The sequence below is a fragment of the Hypomesus nipponensis genome, chromosome 3, assembly GCF_054491055.1.
Source record: "Hypomesus nipponensis isolate SF chromosome 3, ASM5449105v1, whole genome shotgun sequence".
NCBI classification, from domain to species: domain Eukaryota; kingdom Metazoa; phylum Chordata; class Actinopteri; order Osmeriformes; family Osmeridae; genus Hypomesus; species Hypomesus nipponensis.
In genome coordinates, this window is record NC_140363.1 from 5,886,749 (window position 1) to 5,905,268 (window position 18,520).

Here is an 18,520-nt window from a genome sequence, read left to right on the forward strand (position 1 = left end):
CCCGGTCCAAATATCAGGGTTTTAATTGGTTCATATACGATCTGATATCTTTATTGGCTACTGAAATGCCGGTCACATGTTTTGAATATTCATTCAAATTGCAGGCTAGCTAAGCCATTAAGTAATGAATTATGATTTTTAAAGTCGCGAAGTAGATTACTTATCTTAATTTGTACTCAAGTACAAATACAATTACAGACTTAAAAATATCAATCAGATGGCTGAGCGGTTAGGGAATCGGGCTACCAATCAGAAGGTTGCCGGTTCGATTCCTGGCCAGGACAAATGACGTTGTCCTTGGGCAAGGCACTTCACCCTACTCGCCTCGGGGGAATGTCCATGTACTTACTGTAAGTCACTCTGGATAAGCTAAATGACTAAATGTAAATGTAAATATACTCAGAAAAGTACAAATACCCGAAAAAGCGTTGAAATGTGTTATTTCCACCCCAGGATTGGAGAGAGGGAGAGGGTGGAGAGAGTTGCTTGGGGGGATTGGGGAGAAGGACAGGGAGGGCAGAGGTCACCTAGGCAAACTCTAAGAGTGCTGCGTTGCTCTGTGTTGGCCAGGGCTGTCAGAAGGCTCTGCCTGAGCTCTGGATGGGTTCAGGACTAGTGCCTCTCTGGAGGGGTGTTGGTGTGTGCATTATTGTTTGTGTGCATTATTGTTTGAGAGAGTGAGCAAAAGGTAGAGAGAGAAAGAGAGAAGGAGAGAGAGCACTCAAATGTTTTTGACAGATCTTGTTATTGCTGCTCGAGCTCTATCAGGTCTCCAGAGTTGTGGGCAAGCAGAACAAGCTAACAGAAAAACCACCAAGATGACAACGATGATGACAACATCAGGAAGTGTCCTGAGAGCAGTGACTCTGGGCCGGGTCCCCTCAGATGTGTACCGGAGCAGCAAATCCTCTCAGCAATCACCACACAGACATCCCATAATAAGCATACCCTGTCGGAAAATAGTACAAACACATAGTGAAGAATAAAAACAAGAAACAGGGTCTCATGTGGCGAGTTGTATTTTGTGAAAAGCCTTTTAAAGAAATGAAATGAGCCCTGTAAACCCCCAAGTCAGCCAATGCACAAACAAGGTGTTTTGTGCTGAAACAGGTGGAATGTGGCTGTGTATGGGAATAAGCCTGGTTTGTGTGGGCTTGGCATCAAATTCAAACCTTTCAATAATGAGTATTTAAAATCCCATTTCATCAATCCACATTCACAATCAATCACCACGACAAGCAATATTATCCTAGCATATTCCTAGCCTATATACAGTATGTCTGTAAGGTAATTTACAATGAATTATATTGTAATATAATTTATAGAGAATAGAGAACCTGATATGAAATGAAAAGTAAAACATTAAGTAGCTTCCAGTCGAGCTGCTGTAATGGAACCCCATATTACCCCCAGCTAATCCTTTGATGTCAAGGACGTCCAAGTTACTGAATTAGCTGTAATCGGCAACAATTTTGCAAGCCAGAATGTTACAATTTTAAGGGATGTGTAACTTAACTACAGAACATATGTGTATAATTGTTCTGCAAGTCGTGGAGTTTTCATAGTGTTGATGTGCCAAAGTATGTCAGCTGTGATATAGCAGAGAAATTAGCAGTCATATTTGGGGGGTTTGAATGGAAGTGCTGACAATCCTTGTGTCCATATTGTGTCTGTGGGACTAGAACGTGTCTCTTTCAGGTAAACCATGTCTTTCTCAGGGTAGGTTTGCTAGACCTCAGTTAGCTAGACTTCAGTTGGTAGATGCTGGCTGGCAATGCCTCAGTTTACTAGTGCTACCGTGTTAGGCCTCAGTTAGCATTGTGCTGGTTGACTAGGCCTCAGTTATTGAGCTCAGTTAGTGTTGCCAACTTTCTCAACCCCAAATGAGGGACACTTTCTTCCGAGCTTTCATTAGCCATAAACCTACTAATTTCAGTGTAATTTTGGCAAACCACTAATAGCTACTCGCTTGGATGTATTGTTCATAGTAATAGTAGAGACAATTATTACAAGTTCCTTTTTTTGACACACAATAACGCTCACCAGTGGCCAGTTCACACACACTGTCACCAACAAGAACAACCGTGTCCCATAGCAACGTTTGCGTGAGTTTTTGCACGGTTACAGTAGCCTGTTAGCCTATTGTCCGGTGAGGCTGTGATTGGAATACGGGACTGGAGCTGACCCTGGCGGGACAAATCAAAATCACCCATAATTTGGGATGTCCCGGACAACTCGGGATGTCCCGAACAATTCGGGACGGTGGGCAACCCTAGCCTCAGTTAGCCAGGTGCCGGCTTGCTCACCTCTGGCTCGCCAAGTTCAGACAGCAGCAGGGTCACAGGAAGGTCTTGTTAGTCACCTGGAGCCCTGACTGGAGCTTTGTCACCTTGGAAGACATCTCTCCTGGCAGCCAGACAGATGGCAGAGAGGAGAGCTGCGGGCTTCCCTCCTCAACACTGCAGCCTGGCAGGAGACTCTGTGGTCTCCTAATTATAATGTGACCCCGGTCCACTCACCTAACACAGGGCTAGTCTACCACTCACCTCACACAGGGCTAGTCTACCACTCACCTAACACAGGGCTAGTCTACCACTCACCTAACACAGGGCTAGTCTACCACTCACCTAACACAGGGCTAGTCTACCACTCACCTATGGGGGTCATGGGTCTATCAGTGATAAAGGGATGAATCAGGACATCCTAATCATTCTCATTCTCTGCAGAATGCAGTTTCCAAGACAGTACATCAATAAGAAGGGTTAATGAGAGGACACTACATATTTAGGAAAGTCTCCAGATTAGATTACAACTGTGTTCTGACAAACACACTGGTATCCATACAGGTATCTCAGGTGTTGGTGCTACTAGAGATCTTTTTCCCATGCAATACCCAATCTGACGTTGCAGCCGTCCATTTTATTGAGCCACACAGTCCAACATCAAAATGTATTGACTTTGTGTGTCGAGGATTAGTTATCAGTGCGTTTGGGGGATTTCATTAGTATTCAGAAGCGGTATCGCTCTGGCCTCCTCGTCCTCCTCAACGTTTCATCATGTTTTGCTGAATCGATGAAAGAAAACAAAAACTATGTTGCATTTGGAGGAGCGATTACCGTTGAAATGAATCCTGCAGGATACAGAGTCATGGTCTGTGTGTTTAAGTGGCAGGGGAGAGCTCATATGCGGGTCCCAACGCCACGAGATAATGTAAACAAGCTGAGTCTGGAAAACATTATCTTATTTTCTTTTTGTTGGAATTTGCTGGGCCTAGAATTCTACAATGCCTACAACCCTAACGACGCAAAATGGAGACGGGGAAAAAAAGGGAGATGTTAATAGTGAGATGTTGTTGTATTCTCGTACCTGGCTGATTGGTGTGCGTTTGTGTTCAGAGGCTTACTTAAACTTGCATATTTCCCACTACGGTGCAGATTCTCTCTAGGACTTGGGTAATTGTATTGGTTCAGCTTCAGAATATTCAGAATCAACCTGTCTGATCCAGTTCCTACTGGATCTTCTGGTCTGATCCCACTCATACTAGATCACCCTGTCTGAGTCAGTTCCTACAAGATCACCCTGATCCAGCTTTTACTTGATCACCCTGATCAAGCTTTGACTAGATCACCCTGTCTGAGCCAGCTTCTACTAGATAACTCTGTCTGATCCAGCTTCTACTAGATCACCCTGTCTGATCCAGCTTCTACTAGATCACCCTGTCTGATCCAGCTTCTACTAGATCACCTTGTCTGATCCAGCTTCTACTAGATCACCCTGTCTGAGCCAGCTTCTACTAGATCACCCTGTCTGAGCCAGCTTCTACTAGATCACCCTGTCTGATCCAGCTTCTACTTGATCACCCTGTCTGATCCAGCTTCTACTAGATCACCCTGTCTGAGCCAGCATGACTGAGGCTCTGTGTTTCAGTGTCAGGATCACTGACACAATCACACTACCACCACCACCACTAAGCTGCATCCTTTCCTGTGTCTGGTGCTACTTGAAGCGTGTTACGTAAAATAAATCACACGACGGGTTTCTAACGTAGCTCTTCCAGCCCGTGTGAAGTGCAGGGAAGGAGGGGCTCTGGATTGTTTACCTATACTGGATAAACAGAGAGAGAGAGAGAGAGAGAGAGAGCCAGATGGAATGGAACGAATTTGAATGACAAGGCAAATGATTTCCCGTAATTGCTTTTGACTGTCTTTCTTTGAACTGGCATCGGCCAGGGCCTTGCTTCCAGGCTAGTGGTTATCTCCTATGATCTAGAGTGCTGCTTCGGCTCACAGACAAATATCAAACCCATCTCGAGTCTGGATTAGCTGCACTTTAATACGATTCTCCCCGCTGAACCCAGGGGATTCTGCTTCCTTGAAGCGTAGGACGACAACCCTCCGGGGTTGAGCATGTGCTCCTACACACACACACAGACAGACAGACAGACACACACACACAGGCACACACACACACACAGACACACACACACACAGGCACACACACACACACACAGACACACACACAGGCACACACACACACACACACAGACACGCGCACAGGCACACACACACACACAGACAGACAGACAGACAGACACACACACACACACGCGCACACACACACAGACAGACAGACACACACACACACACACACAGGCACGCACACACACACACACACACACACTAAAGCACACTCTCAAACACACCAGCTTCTCCCACCTGTGGGAGAAACAAGTGGGAGGGAGGCTGAGAGGGATGGAGGGGAATGGAGGAGTGGGAAATTAGACTAGAGAGAGGAGGTATGGACAGAGAGAGAAACTAGCCAGGGAGGCTAGCCAGGGAGAGACCAGCTAGCCAGGGAGAGACACCAGCTGGCCAGAAAGCAAAAATATCTCTCCCGTGAAGGTGTGAGGTGAGCGGTCAGTCAGGAAACGGATAAACTGTGTTCATATCATCACATGGAGGAATGTCACAGAGCAGCCGAACATTGTCAACAATCACCTTGGTTTACACCTGTCATAGCCTTGTCATTACCCAATCCCCTGCAAGCTGCCATGCACAGGAGGAAACGAGGGGACAGGTGACAGGGAGTGGTTAGGCCAAGCCAGTTTAGACAGCCTCTGTCTAGTTAAACAGCTTCCCTCATTCACCAATTAGATCCCCAGAGCCCATTGTAACAACACAAGGAAGAAGTCGTCTTTACTTTTGCTTTAAAGCAGATCTGTCAGAGAATGGGATTAAGTGTGTGTGTGTGTGTGTGTGTGTGTGAAGGTAAATTAGGGTCATACAGGTTTTGACCTCAGTTTGAGCAGACTGAGTCATTTTAATCAAGTTATCAAAATAAAGGTCCAACATTTACTGTATGGCTGACGATAATCGGAAAAGAAAAACTGAAATCAAACACTTCAACTGACGACAACGTTTTTGCTGGTTGACATTTAATCGAGTAGTCCATCGAATACAATACATGGACACCATAGACGGTGCCGTAATAGTGGTTTGGAGGGTTTGTGCAGTGTCCCGTGTCGTGGTTCTCGTGGGCTAATCAGCAGTCTATTTTTACGTCGCTCTTTTGGTGCCACTTCATCTTGTTTGGAACCTTGATGGAGAGGCTCCAAGAAAAGTACCAGTACTACGTTCTAGGTACCAGATTTACGCAATGGAAAACCCAAGAAGTAGAGTCGAGTGGGTACCATGCAGTGGGAAAGTGTGAAGTGATACTGTGGCCACGCGTGACTCCGTTTGCCTCAATCTCTGCTCGGCGATAATCTGGCGATAACTCTCCTCACTTCCAAACAGCTGCCATCAGGGGACTAATCATTGGTGTGTGTGTGTGTGTGTTGGTTCTCCTCAGGGCTCCCCCCTGCCTCAGGCTCAGCCGCGCGTGACTGCCTGCGTGCCGGGGACAGCTGCTCCAGCGACGACTCGTGCAGCCCTCGCCTGCGCACGCTGCGGCAGTGTGTGGCGGGGGACGGCAGCGTGAAGCTGGGCCCGGGGGCCCGCAGCCAGTGTGAGGGCGCCGTGGCAGCCCTGCTCTCCAGCCCGCTGCACGGCTGCCAGTGCAAACGAGGCATGAAGAGGGAGAAGAACTGCCTGAGCATCTACTGGAGCCTGCACCAGTCTGCCCTGCATGGTGAGGCACACACACACACACACACACACAGGTGGCACACGCACACAGGTGACACACACACAGGTGACACACACACATCCAGGTCACACGTACACACAAAGGTGGCACACGCTCACAGGTCACACACACACACACACACAGGTGACACGCACACAGGTGACACACACACACAGGTGACACACACACAGAGGTGACACACACACACAGGTCACACACACACACACACACACACACAGGTGACACGCACACAGGTGACACACGCACACAGATGACACACACACACAGGTGACACACACACACAGGTGACACACACACAGAGGTGACACACACACACAGGTGACACATACACACGCACAGGTGACACACACACATCCAGGTCACACGTACACACAAAGGTGGCACACACACACAGGTGATGTTCCTAGTGACTGATTTGTGCTGGTTGGGTGTTGTCAGGGCTGAGTCTGGTGGAGAACTTCCCCTATGAACCGGAGGAGCGGGGCTTCCACTATGTGCGCCTGGCCTCCATTGCTGCAGGTGAGTAGAGCCTCAACGGATCAAAGGAGGGTGGGATGCATGCATGGACGGACGGACGGAGGCAGAAAAGCAGGGAGGCATGGGCGGAGGGAGGGAGGGAGGGAGGGAGGGAGGGAGGTAGGCATGGATCGATGGAGGGAGGGCAGGCAGGCGGGCAGGGAGGGATGGATGGAGCAAGGAAGGGATAGAAAGGGGGAGGAAGTGAAGCAGGGAGGCATGGATGGAGGGAGGAGGGAGAGGGGGAGAGATGGATGGATGGAGGCAGAGAGAGATGGCAGCTTTATTTCAGACCAGAGTTGAATCACCTATTTACTTTAATGCAGCTGTGAGCTCAGCTCCATGTTTCAGGGGAAATGACTGCTTTCTAAAACAGAATCCCATCTCTGGGGGTAGTAGAGGGGGGGGGGGTTGGGGGATGATGGGGTTGGCGGTTCAGGGGGGCCTTCTGTTTTAGTCAGGAGCTGTTCCATTCAGAGGAATGTGAAGAGACTGAGAATGTGAGGGGTTTAAGTGTCTCATTATCATCAGGACGTGAGGTATTCATCCATGCTATTTAATGATAGTCTTCCTTCACCAACCCCGCTAGAGCAAAGCCTTAATAATACATATTCAGGTCTCCCTTTCATCCTGCCTCTTCATACGGAGAGCACAGTAATGCACAGACGTGAGGCTGCTTTCGAGAACTTTAGCAAACCTGTATGTTGTTCATGACGGTGAAGGTCATTCCCTGGCTTCTCAGCATGCCTGTCAATGCAGCCATCCCATGATTGATGCTTCTTTTCTCTCTCTGTTTTCTGGACGCTTTTCCAAAAAAACACCCTTCTCCTGGTACCTCTCCCCTCCTCCTGCTAGTCCTGCTTTCCTCCACCCGGTATCCATCCCCTCCACCTGGTACTTCCGCTCCGAGTAGCTCTCCTACTCCTACTTTTACACATACGTGACACATGTCACCCACAAACACACACGCGCATGACACAGTTCCCAAACATGGACCCAGTAGCACACTTGGGACAGCCGCCCTGGCTGAGTGTGGCAGTGGCGACTCCCAAAGAGCATCCTTAATGGCAGCTCAGCGTGAGTTCTCCAGGATTCCATCATGCAGGACTGACTAACGAGCCCCTTCGCCTGCCAGAGGGCCTGAGCATCAGCATCGCAATATTGATTGGGAGATCATGTTGTTTTCCATAGACGGCACTGCTGAGTCTCATTACACGTGAGGAGGAGGGAGGAGGAGGAGGGAGGAGGAGGAGGGGGGAGGAGGAGGGAGGAGGAGGAGGGAGGAGGCAGGTTGAGGAGAAAGCACAAAGGTGGAGGAGGAGGAAAGTGGAGGAGGAGGGGTGAGGAGAGGCAAATAAGAGGAGGGAGGAGGAAAGGTGTAATTAGAAGTGGTGCTCCATCGAAGTTGTGCATTAACCCTCAATAGTGAAATATCCATGAGCCTAGCGTCATTTAGCATTCACCCGGCAGTCATGTTCTATTCATGGTTGGGCTTCAGAACATCACACTATCTTTAATTCAGTTGATAAACTACAGTAGGAAAGTTCCATCATTAACGAAAACAGCAATGGCCTTGCATGGGACATTCTCAGGCGCAAAAGAGGAAATGTTCTTGGAATTGTACTTCCTCTCAACTGCAACTATCACCTGCCTGCAATTATCCCCATCACCTCAGCTAACACCATCACCCCAGTTAATCCCCCCCCCCCACCCCCCCACCCCCCCCCAGCTAACGCCACCACAACTGTAAGAGTTTCCTGTTCCGTTCCAGAGTCGGAGGTCACGACGGTGAACCGCTGCCTGGACGCGGCGAAGGCGTGCAACGTGGATGAGGCGTGTCAGAAGCAGCGCACGGAGTACGTGTCCTCGTGCATCCAGCCGTCGGCGCGCTCCCCCTGCAACCGGGCCAAGTGCAGCAAGGCACTCAGGAAGTTCTTTGACCGCGTGCCGCCCGACTACACCCACGAGCTGCTCTTCTGCCCGTGCTCGGACACGGCGTGCTCGGAGCGCCGCCGCCAGACTATCGTCCCCGCCTGCTCCTACGAGGAGCGCGACAGCAAGCCCAACTGCCTGGCCCAGCTGAGAACCTGCAGGGCCGACTACATCTGCAGGTAACCATGGTTACTGGAGTCGTTGGTCCACCTTTTACTGAACCTGTTGGGAACTCTTGTTACCGGGGAGCAGGTTTAGCTGTGGGCAGCGTGAGAACATGGATCTGGACCAGACCAGACTGTGTGTAACAGGACCAGACCAGGCTGTGTGTGTAACAGGACCAGACCAGGCTGTGTGTAACAGGACCAGACCAGGCTGTCTGTGTAACAGGACCAGATCAGACTATGTGTGTAACAGGACCAGACCAGACTGTGTGTGTAACAGGACCAGACCAGACTGTGTGTGTAACAGGACCAGACCAGGCTGTGTGTAACAGGACCAGACCAGGCTGTGTGTAACAGGACCAGACCAGGCTATCTGTGTAACAGGACCAGACCAGGCTGTCTGTGTAACAGGACCAGACCAGGCTGTGTGTGTAACAGGACCAGATCAGACTATGTGTGTAACAGGACCAGACCAGACTGTGTGTGTAACAGGACCAGACCAGGCTGTGTGTGTAACAGGACCAGACCAGGCTGTGTGTGTAACAGGACCAGACCAGGCTCTGTGTAATGGGATCATGGACCTGATGACAACATAGCATTTCCTCCTCATTATCTGTCAGCATCATTCAGCTGCTCGTCCAGAGGCGACCAGGGTCTCTCTGCAAGCCACTCTCCTATTGGAAATTTAGCCACCAGGTGAAGGAGGGCACTTTAAATCAGTGTGTGTATGATGAGGACATTTATTTATGACCGGAGCCTGGTCCCAGTTACACACACTCTGAGAGCAGATGGAGGTATTGCAATTCAACCAGCGCTCCATCGCCGTCACGGATGTGCAGCGATGGAGTTCACAAGCCCCTTCCACTCTGCCTCCCCTCTCCTCACTGACAGGAAATGGTCGCCAGCGTTTAATCTACTTCCTCTTCGAATGTCGGGAAGGCAGAAGTTCTCATCAGTCACAGCTATCGATCAGGTCTGCCCCCCCCCCCCCCCCCCCACCAAGTCTGGAGGCGTCCAGCCCTCCCCCCCCCAACACCAGGCCCCCTCCATAGCTCAGGGCCTCCTTCCCAGCCAGTCAGATGGTATAACTGCAGTGATGAGGACTTCCCTCCCAGAGTCAGTGACCCACTGTCACTCTGCACAGCGGCAGACAGATGAGACAGGCGGTGTGTGTGTGTGTGTTGGGAGGGTGGGAGGGAGGGCTTGAGCAGGACATACAGTATATATGTATACGTTGAGCAACGGAATATATACTCCATGTATATGTAGGGAGTGGGGAAATCTATACATTTGTCTTACCTCCTACATCTCTCACAGCCAAGCCCAACAGCTCTCTCTCTCTCTCTCTCTCTCTCTAACTCTCACTCTCTCACTCTCTCACTCTCTCTCTCTCTCTCTCTCTCTCTCTCTCTCTCTCTCACTCTCTCACTTCATCTCCAATGGCAGGCTTCCAAACAAAGACTGGGCTAGCCTAGGAGGGTAGGTACGGATGGTGGGGGAGGAGGTGGGAGGGAGGAGGGGAGTGGGTGGGAGGGGGGAGAAGAAGGGAAGAGTCCTAGCGTGGCTGGTCTTGGGTGTGTGTGTGTGTGTACCCGAGGTAGTGATGGATGGTGTGTTGTCGCCCTCCAGGTCCCGCTGGGCTCAGTTCCAGTACGACTGCCAGCCCTCGGAGCACAGCGCTAGCGGTTGTAACCACGACAACCATGCCGCCTGTCTCCTGGCGTACACCGGCCTCATAGGTGAGAACCATGGCTCCGCTCACCCGCAACCATCCTCAGGGATATGAGAGAGACCGAGAGAGAGAGACCGAGAGAGAGAGACCGAGAGAGAGAGACCGAGAGAGAGAGACAGAGAGAGAGAGAGAGCAATGATCACACAGAACAATGACGAAAAAGAACAGCAAGAGGGGGAGGAAAAGAAGGAGAGGGATGAGACGAGCACATTTAGAAGAAGTGAAAGACGTGATGAAAGATTGGAATGACAGGTGTGATCGATGAGGTGTTGATTAATGGTGGTGTGTTTCCAAGCCTGAGGCAGACATTATAAGTGGAGCAATTACACGTATTGACTGCTGTTAGGCAAGATGACAGGCTTGGTTTTTGCTGAAAGGAGACTGTCTACCTCAACAAGTGTGTTACATGTAGAGAAGTAGGGGTCTGAAAGAAGTTGAATACCAAAGCTCCTGGGATATTCATAAATACTGCCACTATATCAGAACAGTCCTTGGAAGGGTGAGAGACAGAACTAGAGAGGGGGGGAAAGAGAGAGACCGGGAGAGAGAGAGCGAGAGCAATTGTTAGAGATTGAGGAGACCCTTGGGTGATTGGCTGTGACAGCCATAACTGTTAAATGTCTGTGTTCATACTCGGGAACTCTGGAAAAATCGACATAGATGACGACAGGGATGACCTGTTTTGGACACATCACTGTTGCAGCCAAATCACTGTACCTCAAAGTACTATAATTTAGTTTTCCTTTTAAAAGGCCATCTTCAAGGGTCTGTACCCCACAGAGACCGCAGACATTTCCCTGTATGTGCACTATTTGCACATTATTTTCAATAAGATTGTCTGCTAATAATTGAATTGGGTGTAGCTAAAACACACCTACAGTTGAATATATGGCTAGATCAGAAAATGTTGCGAACCTAGCAATTTTGGCTTGTGTTCGAAAGGATTCAGCCCAAAATATCCCATCCCCTCCCTTCAAAGCTACTCGCCCAAAACACACAAACTACTGTAGACTAAAATGTATTGGTTAAATACGTGGAGTCAGATGGCTGAGCGGTGAGGGAGTCGGGCTAGTAATCAGAAGGTTGCTGGATCGATTCCCCGCTGTGCCAAATGACGTTGTGTCCTTGGGCAAGGCACTTCACCCTACTTGCCTCGGGGGGAATGTCCCTGTACTTACTGTAAGTCGCTCTGGATAAGAGCGTCTGCTAAATGACTAAATGTAAATGTAAATAGAGATGAAAATGTGCATCGGTTACCTGTTACGGTTGTGAATTTGTCATTTAATTTTTTGGACTGACTGTCTTTTCTCTCTCCCCCACTCTGCTCTTCCCTGTCTCTGCTTCCAGGCAGCACCATTACCCCTAACTACTTGGACAACTCGACTTCTAACGTTGGACCCTGGTGCTCCTGCACTGCCAGTGGCAACCACCGGGAGCAGTGTTCAGAGTTCCTGGGCTTCTTCCACGACAACATCTGCCTGAGTGAGTCACACGCAAGCTGCTGGGACCAGGGCCAAATGGGTGTATGTCCAGCCCCACCCCTAGCTCAGGTCCAGCCCCACCCCCAGCTCAGGTCCAGCCCCACCCCCAGCTCAGGTCCAGCCCCACCCCCAGCTCAGGTCCAGCCCCACCCCCAGCTCAGGTCCAGCCCTACCCCCAGCTCAGGTCCAGCCCCACCCCTAGCTCAGGTCCAGCCCTACCCCCAGCTCAGGTCCAGCCCCACTCCAAATCATCCAGCATGGTAGCGCTGGTTCGGTAAGCAAGTAGCACGGTGGCTTTTGTTTGACAACTATTTGCGGGCTAGCTAGCAAATAATAATGGCTCACTTTAATGTTATAGTCGGTCAAGATAGCAGCATATTTTTTTGATAACCTTACAGAAGCTTATATGTAGACATAGTCTTAGCTTTAATAATGTCTTCTTTTTGTACTTTACTTGATAACAAACTGGGCATATGTTTATATATAACGCTAAGTCTTATTTATAACCACAAGACAGGTGGTACGATTCAACAGCCAGTTAGCCCTGTGGGCTCTATAAACAAGTTCCATTAGCATGACTAATGCTGTAATGTGCAACCCACAATGCATTTTCCTAATGTAATTAACACAACGGTAGCAAGATAGCCGTGTTGATCTATCAGCTAGCTAGTTAACGCCTAGACTACCCAAGCTTGTTATTCAGTGCATGCATTGAAAAATCAGTTACTGGGAAAGTTTGCTTAATGAACATGCTGCTCCTGGAACGTTTCAGCGCCCAATCGATTGCCTATAAAATGATGAATTCTTCCAAACAAGGCAGTTTGGCAGTGTTGAGTAACTTCAAGCAACCAGAGATCTTTAGTGCCAAGTTAGCAAATTGGCTTAATCTAGCCGTCTCAAAGAGGAGCTTCAACAAGGAGTTTCATTGGGTCCAGAGAGGTGAAGCTGGACCTGGTCTGCAGACAGGACTGGGTGGGTCATGTGATGGGGTGGGTCATGTGACAGGGTTTGTCATGTGACTGGGCACATTTCTAACTCTATACAAGTCAGAACTCCCCCTGTCTTGCATACAGTCACATACAGAGCCATGCAGTCTCCTCTCTGCTGGTCGTTCTCTCTCCCTTGGTCTCTCTCTCTCCGTGTCTGTGGAGAGAGAGCAGTGCTGATAAAGACGACACCTGTGAATGTGACAGCCTCCTGCTTCAGTAATGCTCCTGGCCCAGCAGGAGAGCCCACTGTCACCGTTACTGGGACAGATCCTGCTTCAGAGTAGACAATGACTCACAGGCAGAGAAGCGAGGTTGAATAAAACAGCGAGTCCATTTAGCAGACACTTTTAACGAGAGTGGCGGCCGTGGTGGTGGTGGTGGTGGTGGTGGTGGGGATTCAAACCCGCAACTTCTTGATCTGCAGTCAAATACTCCACCACTGAGCTCCACCTACTCCCCTTAATGCCTGCTGCTGTTAAATGACTGGCCCATAGGAAGCCTTACCCAAACAGATCGTACAGTCCACTGTGTCTGGGAGGCAGTTTGGTGCTGTGAGCTGTCGGGAAGCCCCCCACCGTTTCTGCTGTGCTGGTTCTGCCCGTGTGCTGTGGTGGAGCCCGGGTGCTGAGACAGGACTTCACAAGGCCCTCTGATGACTGTGTAATTGAGCTCAACTTGGTTTCCTGCTGCAGAGCTAATGAGCTGGACAGAGTGTTCAGCACTGAGGAGGAGAGGAGGGGGACGACAGGAATGGGCACAGGAGTACAGGAGGAGGAGAAGGGGAGGGAGGGACAGGAGGAGACGGGGGAGGGGGAATAGGAGGAGGAGTCAGAGAGAGCCGCAATCGTCCTTCAGGGTGGATGTTTTTAAGCAGCCGCCATCTACCTGCATCCGGAGCGACTGCGCTACCGCGGTCTCTCCTGTTTGCTCCTCCCTTGCCTCCTTGGTCTCTCCTGGTCTTCTTACTCTCCTGGGCTGGCTGGAGCTCCCTGTGCTGAGCGTCCCACTCCCCCAGGAAAGACGGGCGTTCTACTGCAGTGATCTCCCCGCCCCCCCCTGCCCCCTCCCCACACACAGAGGTGTGTGCGGCAGGATGAGTTAACTGTGCTTAAACAGCCATGTCCAAACATTGACAAAGAATCTGTCGCAAAAGCTTACCATCCATTGGCGCTTCATCTCCTTGGTGACAGTTGCATCCAGGCAAGTTGCCATGCTCCTCTCCCCCGCTCCTTTCCTCTCCCCTCCTCTCCTTTCTTCTCCTCTCCCCTCTTCTAACCCTCCAACCTCTCCCCCCTCCTTCCCTCTACACCTGCTTGCCTCAATCTAGACCTCCCCCTCTCCCTTCCTTCTCTCACCATGTGTTCCTCTATAGACTGCTCCTTTGTCCTCTGATGAGGTGTGAGCAGCAGCTTCCTAGTGCCCGGCGCTTCTTCCTGTCTGGCCATGTGGGTCTGCATCTCAATGCTGACTGGTTTACCGCCAGCCCCAGGACGCACTGCCTCCTGGGATGTCGAGTTTTGTTCTTCTCAGCAATGATCTCTGCAGTCGTCTGTTTGCTAAGGCAAACGTTTCCCCTCTCTAAAGTGAGGAAGGAGTGAACCTGCAGGACAGTCCATAGTCCCTCAGTCTGAGACTGTTGCTCTGGAAATTTCCAGTCGCAGGGAGAGCAGATGATTGTACAGTGGGTCTAACTACACACATCCATCACATCAGGAATCACCCTCCTTCCACCTCCTTCTGAGTCGGGTCTACGTGGAGTGACTTTCATGCTAAAGTAGCTGTTGCGAGGCAGCCCATTAGCCTCATGAGCGTACGTGGAATATTAATGGCCCCTCATGACCATGTAGTAAGTCATCTTGGTTTTGATGAATGTCATCTTGAGGATCTTGGCTCCTCCGTGAGAAGCACAGGCTCACAGTGGATAAACCCTGGAGCAGCCTCCAGGGCAGAGCGGCCCCACCCGCTGGTCTGCCGCGCCTGACGGCTCTTCTATGTTCCAGGGAACGCCATCCAGGCTTTCGGGAACGGGACCGAAGGGAAGCCAGGAGACAGCCAACCAGGGACGCCCAGCACGGCCCCCGACAACCGCATCCAGCGCTTGGCAACCACCAACCCTGGCGTCACCATGGAAACCGAGCAGAGCATCCTGAGAGCACAGATACCCACTCAGGTGAGGAGAAGAGCTCTCTGTGTGTGTGTGTGTGTGTGTGTGTGTGTGTGTGTGTGCGTTTCTATACACAGCGTGGTGGACAGATTAATTAACTCTCCCTCCGTCGATCTTTATTAGAGGCCAGAGGAGCTGAGATAAGTACATCATCAACAGTTAACTTCCTTTCTCCTGTGTCCTCCTCCAGGATCTGCCCTCATCGCACCCACCTCAGGCTGGGGAGGGAGGGAGGGATAGAGCGGGGAGAGGAGGGAGGGAGGAAAGAAGGATGGGTGGATGGAGGAAAGACAGAAGGATGGGTGGACAGATGGAGTGAGGGAGCAATGAAGTGAGCGATGGAGGGAGGGAGGGCTGGAGACCAGAGACCAACCCCACCACATGACTAGATGAGGGGTTGCAGTCATGAATGATAACATCTCCCACCGCAAAAAGAGAGGAGAGGGAGGGAAGAGGGACTGATGAGTGGAGAGAAAGTCCTTGAGCAGATTAGAAAGGGGGGAGAGAGGGGGGGAGGATAAGGTGGGAGGGAGGGAGGGAGGGATGAAAAGAATGATGCCAGGCAACTCTATTTACCAGTTAGGTCAGGGAGGAAATTTGGGAGATGGAGTTTTATGATTGACGAGTTTATTCCACATATTTCTAAGGTGCTTCTTCTACCTGTGAAGTACTGCTTATCTGACTCTGATACCAAGCTCTGTTCCCCCCCCCCCCCCCCCCATATTCTGGCTGAAACTGTTGATAGTGAATGCCTGCTTGTATAAACAGATCAGTGGAGAAAGCTTGTCCACAAGGAGAGCAGGAGAGGCAAGGGCATGGGACAGTGAGTCACCAGCCGTGTCTGGTCCTGGGTGGAGAGGTGTATGGATGTGGGTGTTGTGTGGCGAGATGCCTGGGCCTGGGTGGAGAGGTGTGGGGTGAGAGGCCAGCCTGACATCCAGCTGCTGTTGTGTCTCCTCAGCTGGATGAGAAGGACAGACTGTGGAGTGAAGGGGACTCCACCATGCCCTCTCTTGGGCTGTCGGACCACGCCCAGCCCCTCCAGCCCTGCCCCCTGGCCTGCTTCCTCGCCGCGCTGCTGCTCTGGGGCCTGTAGACTCGGCCCCCCAGCCCCGCCTCCGGGGGACTGACGGGGAGGGGGGAGGTGTGTACAGAGAGGGCAGGGTTACGTGCCTGCCCCCCCCTCCCTCCCTCCTTTCACTAAATCACTTTTCTCTTTGTGACTCACAGTGGACGTACCGTACACACCTGCCCGCCTGGAAAATACCTGGAACACCATGCCCCATCTACACACACACACACACACACGCGCGCACACACACACACACACACCTCCCCATCCCCTAAGCGAGGTGTCGGAGGTGTACAGACAGAAGGGGAGGGGTCACTGCTATCCAATAGAGACGCAGTTCTACTGTTTTCTAATGAGGACTCTGTTCTAGAACATTCCTTGATGTACAGATATTCCATGTGAAGACACGGCTGAGAGGATCTGTGTGTGAAGACGGCAACAAAGACGGCTCCCTTCGCACACAGGCAACATTTCTCCTCACTCGTGTTTTATTTGAATGTTACTTTTCTGGGTGTCGCAATGAAATTATAAGTCGTTTTCTTACCAGCACCCAAAGTCTGAGGCACACATCATCAAGCCAAAACAGAACCATTTTTTTATTTTCAACCCGCTGTCGTATTTCAGTTGTAGATATTTCTGAGGACAAACCCACTTGAGTGCTGATTTCCACGCTTCGAGGACGGATGAGTCGCCCCGCAGGGCGTCCTGGGGCGCCGCTACTGTAGGTAATGTGATTCTAATGACAGGCCAGGGGGTGATTATACAGTATATATTTTTTATGTATGTGGTCTTTACCACACCAAATATATATATATATATATATGGATTATGATGTCATCAATCATGCTCTCCCATCATGGTCAGCGCAAGGGAGGAAGTGTCTCCATGAAGACTGGATGAACTTGTATCATGTGACAAGAAAGCCGTCCCCCCATTGGAGCATATTTCTGACATGGGAGTATCTGAGTATTAAAAAGCACACATTTTTAATGAGACAATGTGCTGGTTCACCCTGGTGATAGGAGACCGGTTTTACACAGTGAGAACCCACATTGACTCACCGCCATCACAGGGCTGCTGTTGGAACCAGAGGCTGATAGACTGGGGGTATAGCTCAGTGGTTAGAGGGTTTGACTGCAGATTTAGAGGTTGCAGTTTAAAATCCCCTCATGCAAGTAAAAGATTTGCTAAATGAAAACATTATTCTACAGATAGACCGGAGGGCCCTGTGAACCTGGTCTCCCATCACTGTGTGACACCAGCCCAGTTCTGTCATGTTCCGGTTTGTTCTGTGATTAAAAAGGGAAGTGAATCTGTCAGTCCTCTTCCTTGGTATCTGTGTGGGTGTAGAACTGAGGATGGCATGTGTGACACAAGCCCGGCCAATGAACACGCCACATTTCAGCTGATGGATGAAGAAACTGCCTCCTGACACAGAAGTCTCAGCCTCATGTTCTGCTGTCTGTGGCAGGGAAGCGATATACTATTACACGTTATAGCTTACAGTTGACCATATCTTCGCCACTATCAGAGTATATCACCATGGGTTCACCACTGTCAGAGTATATCACCATGGGTTCACCACTGTCAGAGTATATCACCATGGGTTCACCACTGTCAGAGTATATCACCATGGGTTCACCACTGTCAGAGTATATCACCATGGGTTCACCACTGTCAGAGTATATCACCATGGGTTCACCACTGTCAGAGTATATCACCATGGGTTCACCACTGTCAGAGTATATCACCATGGGTTCACCACTGTCAGAGTATATCACCATGGGTTCACCACTGTCAGAGTGGTGAACACATGGTGATATACAATCAGAGTATACCTTGATCAGCCAGTGGGGCGTATCTTTGTAGGACCAAAAGTAAAAAAAAAAAAAAAATGATGTTCTAGAAGCAGGGAAAATGGGCAAGCGTAAGGATTTGAACGACTTTGACAAGGGCCAAATTGTGATGGCTAGACAACTGGGTGGAAGAAAAAGATGTGCATGCTGGTTCTGAAATAAAAAGGTTTCAGAGCACACAGTGAAGAGCAGTCAGGGGGCCCATGTTGACCCCTGTCCACTGCCGAAAGCACCTACAATGGGCATGTGAGCATCAGAACTGGACCACGGAGCCATGGAAGGAAGTGGCCCGGTTGGACGAGTCACGTGGATGGACAGGTGTGTGGGCGTTGCTTGCCTGGGGAACATATGGCACCAGGACGCACAGGGGAAGAAGGCAAGATGGCGGAGGCAGTCTGATGCTTTGGTCAATATTCTTCTGGGAACCCGTGGGTCCTGCCATCATTTTATCATGTTATTATTGACAT

General features: G+C 50.4%; 1 protein-coding gene across 1 annotated transcript in view; it reads left to right on the forward strand.

The window, feature by feature from the left end:
• gfra4a (GDNF family receptor alpha 4a) overlaps window positions 1-17,516 on the forward strand; it is a 53,820-nt gene extending 36,304 nt beyond the window's left edge. The window contains exons 2-9 of the mRNA XM_084683221.1: window positions 5,851-6,129; window positions 6,586-6,666; window positions 8,435-8,774; window positions 10,389-10,498; window positions 11,839-11,973; window positions 14,962-15,131; window positions 16,087-16,269; window positions 16,822-17,516. Of these exons, the coding sequence (XP_084539347.1) occupies window positions 5,851-6,129; window positions 6,586-6,666; window positions 8,435-8,774; window positions 10,389-10,498; window positions 11,839-11,973; window positions 14,962-15,131; window positions 16,087-16,221 (1,250 nt within the window). The 3' untranslated portion in view covers window positions 16,222-16,269; window positions 16,822-17,516. The remainder of the gene's footprint in view (window positions 1-5,850; window positions 6,130-6,585; window positions 6,667-8,434; window positions 8,775-10,388; window positions 10,499-11,838; window positions 11,974-14,961; window positions 15,132-16,086; window positions 16,270-16,821) is intronic.
• Window positions 17,517-18,520: the final 1,004 nt, after the last annotated feature.